The sequence below is a fragment of the Xiphophorus maculatus genome, chromosome 1, assembly GCF_002775205.1.
Source record: "Xiphophorus maculatus strain JP 163 A chromosome 1, X_maculatus-5.0-male, whole genome shotgun sequence".
NCBI lineage: Eukaryota > Metazoa > Chordata > Actinopteri > Cyprinodontiformes > Poeciliidae > Xiphophorus > Xiphophorus maculatus.
This window is the reverse complement of record NC_036443.1, coordinates 27135589-27144805: the sequence shown is the minus strand read 5'-3', so window position 1 is coordinate 27144805 and position 9217 is coordinate 27135589. Positions and strand designations below refer to the sequence as shown.

At 38.1% G+C, this 9217-nt stretch overlaps 1 protein-coding gene across 1 annotated transcript; it reads left to right on the top strand.

Annotated features, from left to right (window-relative positions):
* Positions 1 to 6834: 6834 nt before the first annotated feature.
* fam43b (family with sequence similarity 43 member B) lies at positions 6835 to 8898 on the top strand. The gene has a single exon (XM_005816734.2). The coding sequence runs from the start codon at positions 6968 to 6970 to the stop codon at positions 7943 to 7945; it is 978 nt and encodes a 325-aa protein (XP_005816791.1). The 5' UTR covers positions 6835 to 6967; the 3' UTR covers positions 7946 to 8898.
* The last annotated feature ends 319 nt before the right edge of the window (positions 8899 to 9217 follow it).

Here is a 9217-nt window from a genome sequence, read left to right as displayed (position 1 = left end):
CGGATAAAAAACAATCCCTCCGAGCTCAATGTGAAGGAACTAAGGATAAGGAGGAAGAATTAGGGGAGGATGACACAGAGATAAAAGTATAATTGGTTTGCACAAGCACCTCGGGCTGCTTCTGGAGGGTGAGAACCGACGTACATTTTCAGGAAATGAAAGGTAAAGTAAAGGCTGCAAAAACAGAGGACACAGCAGAATCCACAATTTAACAATCAGCTGTTTTAATTTAATTATCTGGAAGTGTGACAGAATGAAACCTTTGCCTCTTTAGGAATAAGTTTTGCTGTTGATTCTGTTAGACTCTCATTTATAAACATTAACACACTTTAGGGTTGTATTGCACAACAATTTGACTAAATCTGTTCTTAATAAGGTACAGCCATCATGTTTGTGAAATATCTCTAATTTGCTGCACCAACATTAATTCTGGTGCATTCTTGTCTCTCTAAGGATGAAAACCTATATAAACCCTTATGTATTCATAGTATTAACAACTCAGGGGTTGTGGAGAACTGCAAACTGCAGCTTGCATCCCAATTCCTACTTTCACAGTTGCTTCCCATAGCACTTGAATAAGCTAAAAGAGCAGCATAATGCAAAAGTAAGCATGCTGCTCTGGAGAGAGTGCAGACAAATGATATTCAATTTCTCAAGCAGCACTAAAATTATCTTTGGAGATGGTTCCATCTGCATTTTGACAATGGTACTGTTTCTTTGTGAGTATAAAAAACATCTCTGAGTGTTTCTTTAAAAAATGTATTTCATTTTATCTTGGATCTCTGCCTGACTAGTGGACTTAACTCCACTCATCTCTAGAGCAGGGATGGTTTGAAACAGAAAAATATTTTATTTCATAAATATTTCAGAAGTAGTGGTGTAAAGTGAGCTTTTTTTAAAGGTTTTGTTGGCACTAGTGGCCTTCATTTGAAAGTAGTTCAACAGGAAAGACATGCGACAAATATTGCCAGACAAGGAATCGAACCTGCGACCACCAGCATGAGGACTAAGGACTCAATACATGGGTTGTGCTTTGCCCCTGCGCCACCACAGCACCCCTAAAATCAGGGGTTTTTTTAAAGTCCCAAATGTTTTCTGCCTTTTCATACACCTTTTTGTTCTTTACCAGAAAGTATTTGACTGGAACTTTTTTCCATACTTTTTAGATTTTAACTCCACACCATCCCAACATATCTAGACATTGATTCTTAAACTAGGCATGTGTGTATGGAATCTTAACTATTTAATACTTTCCAGTATTGTTTTCTTTCCTCGTGAACATTTTGGCCAAACCAATGAGAGTTGAGCATTTACATCACAATGCAGAAAATTTTAAGGCTATCACCTTGGGACAAGATGACTGCCAAAGTCAAAACCCAAATAACAAAAGCAACCAAAGTCAACAGAATCATAAAATACTGTTATTATAATGTGAACTTGTTTTAGTTAAATAATTTCTTAATATTGATGAAACAGAACGACAAATTACAAAAATGTACAGCACAAAACCAGTCAGTAAATGTTTTGTTGTCACATTGGGTTGGTGTTTTGTAACAGACAACGTAAATCTGACTTTCTTTTACTTTGAATAGATCTTCCATTGTGGCTCTTTAGCCTGACTTCCTGTACCATTACTTTTAAATGAGTTTTGTCTTATTTCAAATGTACTATCACCTACAAATGTTGTTTGATCTTCTGATCTAAAGGATGATATTGCTTCATCTAAAACTAGAGAAACCATTTTATTTCCCTCAGTGTTATTATTTAGTATATTTTACACACAGTAACTGCATTCAAATGTTCCCTTCTGGGAAACAGAAGGGAATTATCCAGATTTATAATGTCATCTTTCAGCCAAGAAAAGTAAAAGCCAACCAACAGTAGTAGTAGCATAAACAGAAAACGGTGACAGACCTACATGTTGCTGTGCTTGAAACAATATGAAAGAAGAAAAAAATCTAGCAATTCACCCTGAATACTCACTCAAAGTGTTAAAATTCTCCATTTTGTCTGGCTGAGACATTAAAATGTTTGCCAGCTAAAGAGTCTGGATTTGTAACATCCAATTTGTTTGAAGAATCTCTTGCATGGAATGATCATTAAGATGAAACAATGCTAAATATGACCTTTTGTTGCGATAAAGGCCAAACTATAATGGATTTTTTTTTTTCAGTTTAGCATCTCAGACTTTCAGTTGATAGACTTGTTTGTGTAAACATTTTCAAAAACATCCATCGTATTCTTTTCACTTTCACATAACACATTGTGACCACAATCCATATGGAATATTAATTACCTCCATTGTATCATAGCCATAAATTAGGTTTGGTCACAAAACCTTTACATGCATATGTTCTTTTTAGAAAATAAGTTCATGACAAAGACGCTGAAAACAGAGCTTACTTGACATTGTCCTTGAAGTAGATTTTTTTTTTCTTTTTAAGAATTCACAGCTCATACCAGAGTTAGAGAAAGAGAAAATACTTTTGTAGTGTAGAGCTATTTAATTTTTCTTTCAGCAGAGACCTTGAAACTAAGTCTGTGCTGCCTGGCACAGCTTATTGGCATCAATGTGCTCTGCCTGGATTTGGAAAACAAATAACTAACAACCTCCCTCTGGCAAAGTACTTCAGTGATCAATATGTCTCAGGTGATCAGTTATTCAGGAGTTGTGGAAAAAACATTAGTCTGTTTTAAAAGGAATACATACTGGATCTGCACCAATCAAACAAGGAAAACTACAAAGAATGCTGAATCTAAAAGCTTAACTGAAACATGGAATCTAAGCAAAAAAAAAAAAGGGAATAATTTTGATCCTAGAAAACTTTAAAGTTTGGAGAGATTCTTTAAAACACAAGCGGCAAAATTGTCCCTCCAAATGAACAGTATTTAACACATTAGAAGGTTTTAATGTTTATAGAGTTGTGGACTTCATGATCAAAAACATATACTGGCTATGCAGTATAAGAATTAAGTTGATGTTGCAAATTTTTTTAAAAATTATTTTTCTGAGTATTTCACAGGTAAACTCAGAACCTCATCCTTTGCACCTTTCCTGAGTGAGACAGAGCACAGGCACAAGGGGAGGGACGCAGCAGACGACATATTCAGTTCTAATTGGATATGCTAGTTTAAGGCAGGTCAGTGAAACATGCTTCATTTTAGCTGAGTGGCTAGAGATTTCTTTTAAAGGAAATTACTCATTTTTCTGATGACACTAAGTAAAATGTAATTTTTTCTGGAAAACAATTTCATTAACGTCTTGGTCAAGACATGATGGGTGGATGTTTGAAAGTGTGAATAAAAGCATTTTCACATTTACAGTTTAACAAAAAAGCATTAGGCCTAAACTTTGCAGCCTTAAGAAAACCATTAAGCAGAAAAATTAATTGAAACACTAAGCAAAGCTTCCATACACAATTTTATCAGTGCAACATTTCTGAGTGGGCTCACTCTTTTGTTTTTCAATCTGTTACTTTCGGATCCAGTATCTAATCAAGCCAGGGGTTGGATGTGTCTGTCTTTTTCACAGTTTCAATTTTCCAGGGAGCAGAAATGTTGGCCTCCGGTGTAATAGAAAAATCTCACGTGGTCTGAGTGTAGATTGGCAGACACAACCTATTTTTCTCTGTCAAAGGCTTTACAAAACTGCTTTGCAACTGGAGTGACTCATCATTCAGGGTCCTGCTATTCAGCAGTGATGATTCATCCAACTTTACAGATGAACATCAATCTGTTGTAAAGGTTTTCAGCAAAAATAGGTAGATGAAGTGAGACATGGATCTAGACTTCTCCAGTGTAGCCTATAAGATTTTTTCATTTTCAAAATCTGATGAACCAATACGTTTTAATAACATTTCAACACTAGGACTGGGTGTACAGAAGTTGAAGAAAGTAATAACTTTCATTATTCTTGTTGTGAGCAACTTTATTGGTGTGCCGGTAGAAACAAATCCAATAAGCAATAATGGGAAGTAGTATCCAATATTCTGAGTTAATATTTCAAACTAAACAGCTGCTTAGGGCCATTACACCAACACACTTCCAAGAGTATTAGTAATCACAGAAATTGGGTTAATGTTGTACAATTAGGAAGTTATGTCATCTAAAAGACAAAAAATGTTTGTTTGATTTTTAACATTTAAGTAACGAAAGTCCTGCTTAGGGCTTACAACATTCCCAATTTTATTTTTATGTTTTTTCTTTTTCTTCCAATAGATATACAATTACATGCATGAACTCTGCTTTATAGATTTTATGCTGCATTATTTTTACCAGGTTGCAACCTGGTGAACATATTTCACCAGGTTGGTGAAATATGTTTAGATGCCAGAAAAAGATTTTCTTGCTGAAATACTTCCAGAACTTTCAGAACACTATTGAAAAAACTTCTCAGATTAAATCGCAAGAAAATAAGAAAAAAAATCTATCCAGAAAGAGACCAAAGTAAAAGGCAAATCACCCTGAAGAAAATTTAAAAATCAGAGAAGAATGTTTGTCAAATGACAGGAAAAAACAATGATTTCCCTTAGAGACAAAGTTTAGTGACTTTATTTGCAAGAAATCTTCACTCAATGTTATTTTTCTTGTATTTCAATTACGTATTTGAATAGTGAATAAATATTTCCACTTTTTTTTATTAGAGGGCCAAGCAGTGACCTCCACAACACATAATGCATGCCTTATGTGCGTTATGTGCAATTTCTGAACTTCTTAGCATGAAGTAATGGGACTTTCCAGTCCAAATCTCCTCAACCACAGCAGGTCAAACATATAACAATAACAATACAACTCTAGTAGTGGCTGTGAAACACGTTTGACCTACTGCTGCTGTGGTAGCTGTTCAGATTCTGTATTGACGGTGCAAAGTGGCTGCTACCAAAAGGAAATATCAACTATTCTTTGGCTCCGAAAAATATGAACTATAACTTTTAAAGAGCATTTAAACTCTGAATTTGATGTAACCCCCATAAACTATGCTGATCTGTCTGTATGTTTAATGTGTTTGTTTGTTAGTTCTTAGAATGTCCTGTAGAGGGCACTAGACCCACATTTCTCCTGTGTTGGTACGAGAAGAAGAGTAAAGAAGAGGGAAGAAGAAAAAAAATGGTAGACTATGCAGACTAAGCACATTTCAGCAGAAGTAGAGAAGTTACTACGCGTAAGTGCTGCTGTGATATGAAAGAAATCTGTTTATTTTGAACTGGATAATGTACATTCTGTTCCGATAGTTCTCCGCTGAGTCTGTTGTTTTATTTTCAGCTGCTCACTTATGCAGAATGGCTACCTAGCCAGTTTTTTTCGAACTGGAAAAAAACCCAACCGGAGTATAAAGTGTCGCTCTGTAAGTAGCATAGCTCTGTGAAATGAGACTGTTTATGATGAAGTGATGTTTATTAAGTAATTTCTTTATTACTGAGCGTTTTTGGTTCATTTTAAACGCTAATTTGATTTTCACTGAGAAGTAATTGAAAGTTTTCTATGATTTCCGTATACCTCCATGATCGGTTAACGCTCCGATACCTGAACGAGCCAGTGGAGCTCCAGAAGCAGGAGGGTTCCGCCGCCATCTTTGTGACTCGGACTGAAGCCTGGAAAGACGGAGGGACTGCTGCTGCTGGAGCTGGATATTTTGCGTGGACAACAGATAAGCTTATTGAACAAAAAGGGGGCCCCCAAATCTTTTTTTTTATTCCACAAACTATTTGTTCATGAACATTTTCATAACGGACAACTTATGTGCACATTGACTGAACTGACTGACTGAACTGTTATATTGAAGGACTAACTGGAATATGTAATTTCTTTTGTTGAAATAAGCTTTTAAGCTACTGTTTAAAAAAACTACCCTCAATCTTCTATATATTAATCTGATATTTTTATATAAGGGTGGACAATTTAAGTTTTATACCTTAATTTTATTAAGGTAATTAGTGTTACCTGGATTATTATCTTTTTTGTGGGGAAAGAAAAATAAACTTTAGTTGTTAAAACTTGTATGCTTATCATCCTCCTGTGTGACCCTAGAACAAAAGTAACTTTCCTACTGAATTTATTGCTAATTAAATTAAGCAGTGGTTACATTATAATTTAGTAATTATATTGCTGAGTCACATTTTTAATACTGACATTAATTAATATGTTACATTATTGCTTGTTCACCATATATATTATCACTTTCCATTTTGCTGGACATGTTTTAGACTTGTTTCTAACAATAATGGTTTTGTTAGATGTATATTGCAGATCCAATCAATCATAGACAATATAGTGTAAAAGAAGTTTTGCTGAGTTGGTTGGGGGTCTGCTTCACTGGGAGCAGGAGCCCCAAATCAAATTCTGCTGAGGGACCCAATAAACTTTTTAACAGGCTTTGGCTTAAATGATTGAATGAGCCGATGCTTCTGGTTCTGCATCTAATGTTTTGGACTCGCCTTTAAACTAATACTGCTGATACAAAAAGACGTATAAGTAAGTAATTGTCAAATAACAAAATGATTTAAAAAAATACACTTATCAAGGAAACAACATAAAACTTTCTTCACCAGTCTTGAATAATATAATACAACTAATAAATTCTTATATTTGTAAAAAGCTTAGTGATGCCTCAATTTGGAACTGAGAAGATAAAAAGCACTGTGGTAGGAAGGTGTATGAAAGCAAAACAATGAAGCATGGAAAGGGAGATGATGTTGAGAGCTGGTCTAAGACTCCTGCGCTGGTCAGCTCTGCATGATGCAGACTAAAGAGGAGAGAGAGGAGGAGGAGAGAAAGGAGGAGCGAGAACAGGAACAGACTGCCTGAGCTACACAGCGCTCAGTCTCTTCTCTGAGCTTCGCAGAGCTGCTTGTCTTTGTGCTTCTTTTTTTTTTACTCTTTCGCCCACAACGCTGTTCAAACATTTTTTTTGCCTGAACTGACAAGATTTAAAGAAGCAGGCAGAGGGTGTTACTTTTCCTTCTGCACCATGTTACCCTGGAGAAGGAATAAGTTTGTTTTGGTGGAGGATGATGCCAAGACTAAGCCCAAGAGTCTGGGAACAGGGCTGACCTATCACTCCATCCTCTCCTCTCTGCTGCGCTCATGTCCAGACTTGCTCCCTGACTGCCCCTTTGACTGGATGGGCAGCATCTTTCACACCAAACGGCAGAAGGTGGAACTCAACAAAGAGGAGCCCGTTTACAACGTGCGTTACCTTGGGAGTGTGGTTACCATCACGGCAAAGGGAGACGGCTGCACTCAGGAGGCGGTGGCCAAGATCTGGGCAAGGAGCAACTACGGGGAGCAGAGTGTCAAGATGAGGTTGATGGTGGGGTCACAGGGCATAAGAATGAGTGCTGACAAATCTGGGAAGAAGAAACCCATCCATCTGTACTCTCTGAACAGAATCACCTACTGCGCAGCCGACCCATGCCGGCCCAAAATCCTGGCTTGGATCTACAGGCACCAGGTGAAAAACATGGCAGTGGTGCTCCGGTGTCACGCCGTGCTGGTCAGCAAGTCAGAGAAAGCCCAAGCTATCGCCCTCAGCCTCTACCAGAACGCCACCTCGGCTTTCAGCGAGTTCAAGCGGCTGAAGCGTCAGAGCGATTTCCGGCACCGCCAGCAGCAGCTGCTGGGCGAGGAAGCGGTGCCCCTGATGCCAATTAGGAGGCTGCTGAATGGGCAGTGCCACTACAGACCGCCTGCTGAAAACCCGGGCACCACCACCCGCCTCTGCTCCATCACAGAGGAGGAAGAAGAGGAGGAACAGGACAGTAGAAATAAAAACAACAAAGGGAAAGAGGCGAAGGAGAAGCAGAAGGTCCTGACAACAAACACAGACCCGACTCAGTTACTATCAGAGCTGGACATTGGGGACATCGCCCGACTGGAGCAGTGCCAAATCAACTTTGTCAGCGACAGCAACAACAATACGTTTACATTCATGACCTCTCTTGTGTGACTGTGATGTAGTTTGCGGAAAGCAGCTCTCCAACTCAGTAAGACATTCCTCCACCGGCGCCCCGCTCAGGCTCCCTCTGTCCACGTCTGTGCAACGTGAAAGTGTTTTTACCAGAAACTTCTCCCACTGTCGCGTGGAGGCGACGGTGCGATCCTTCAGTGGGAGCGATTTTTCTTCCTCCCAGATGGCTCCGAGGTTTGGCTGTAGCAGTTTAGGGAACTGCTTGTTTACACTTGAGGGCTAACACACAGACCGACAACAGCACAATGACGAACGAGGACAGTTGTTCACAAGAGCACCAACGATGCTGAGATAGCTTTACATGGGTCTCATATCGAAGAGAATTTTCTTTTTACTTTTATGTGAGGAAAATTAAAGCAGCGTTTACCAGCAAGGACTTGAAATAGTTTTTTCAGGGAGGCTTCTTTGTAAATTTGTACATTTTTCTATTCTGACTGAAGTATTTATTATGCTTTTACAAATGGTCAAGGACGATTAACAGACAAGGCTATAATTCAGGAGGGAAGCCATTGAGTTGAAATCTATATTCTTGCCGTTTGTTACCATGCATGGACAAGCCTCCCATCCTCTGTTTTTCGTCTCTGATTCTTTAGCTCTTAAAAATCAACACTGTGATTAAAATTGTATGACCAAGGGAACATCCAGAAATATTCATGCGCCACCTTACTGTTTATGTCTTGTATTTTCAACATACCAGTATATCAGTGTTTTTCTGTGACATGGCTTCATCTTTTTTGAGTTTTACAATTGCGTTTGTTTTTCCATGAGCCCTTGCAAAAACGGACACAGACCCTCGACGCTTAACTCAATCTGTTTTCAAAGATTAGCTTTCTTAACTGTGCTCTCTGTATGCTACTGTCTCTAGATGCTTTGTAATAAATATAAGATGAAGCTATTTATTTTCCAAATGCGCTGAATAAAAGTTGCGCTCACTTGGGTTTCTTTCTTAAATTCTCAGAGGGAGAATATTTCTAGATTCCATCAAAGAGATTATTCAGATGAATGCAGCAGCTCTTCGTTGTTCTGCTGAGCATTTGCATGTTTGTGATGTTAAATGGCCTACCAGCCCTTCAGTGGCACCATAGCCACCCCTGTTTTAATTCATGAATTTAAGATAGGAAAAGATAATGAGCAATGAGTTGAAACCTTAATTACAAACCCATCTAAAACTAATTTGAGTATAGCTTCCTGTAAAAAAAAAACACCCCTGAAAACATTGAATAAAAGTACCTTTGCTTCAGGTTTTCACTC

Excerpts from the sequence above, each read along its gene's own strand:
- fam43b (XM_005816734.2), top strand. The coding sequence starts at position 6,968 with ATGTTACCCTGGAGAAGGAATAAGTTTGTTTTGGTGGAGGATGATGCC.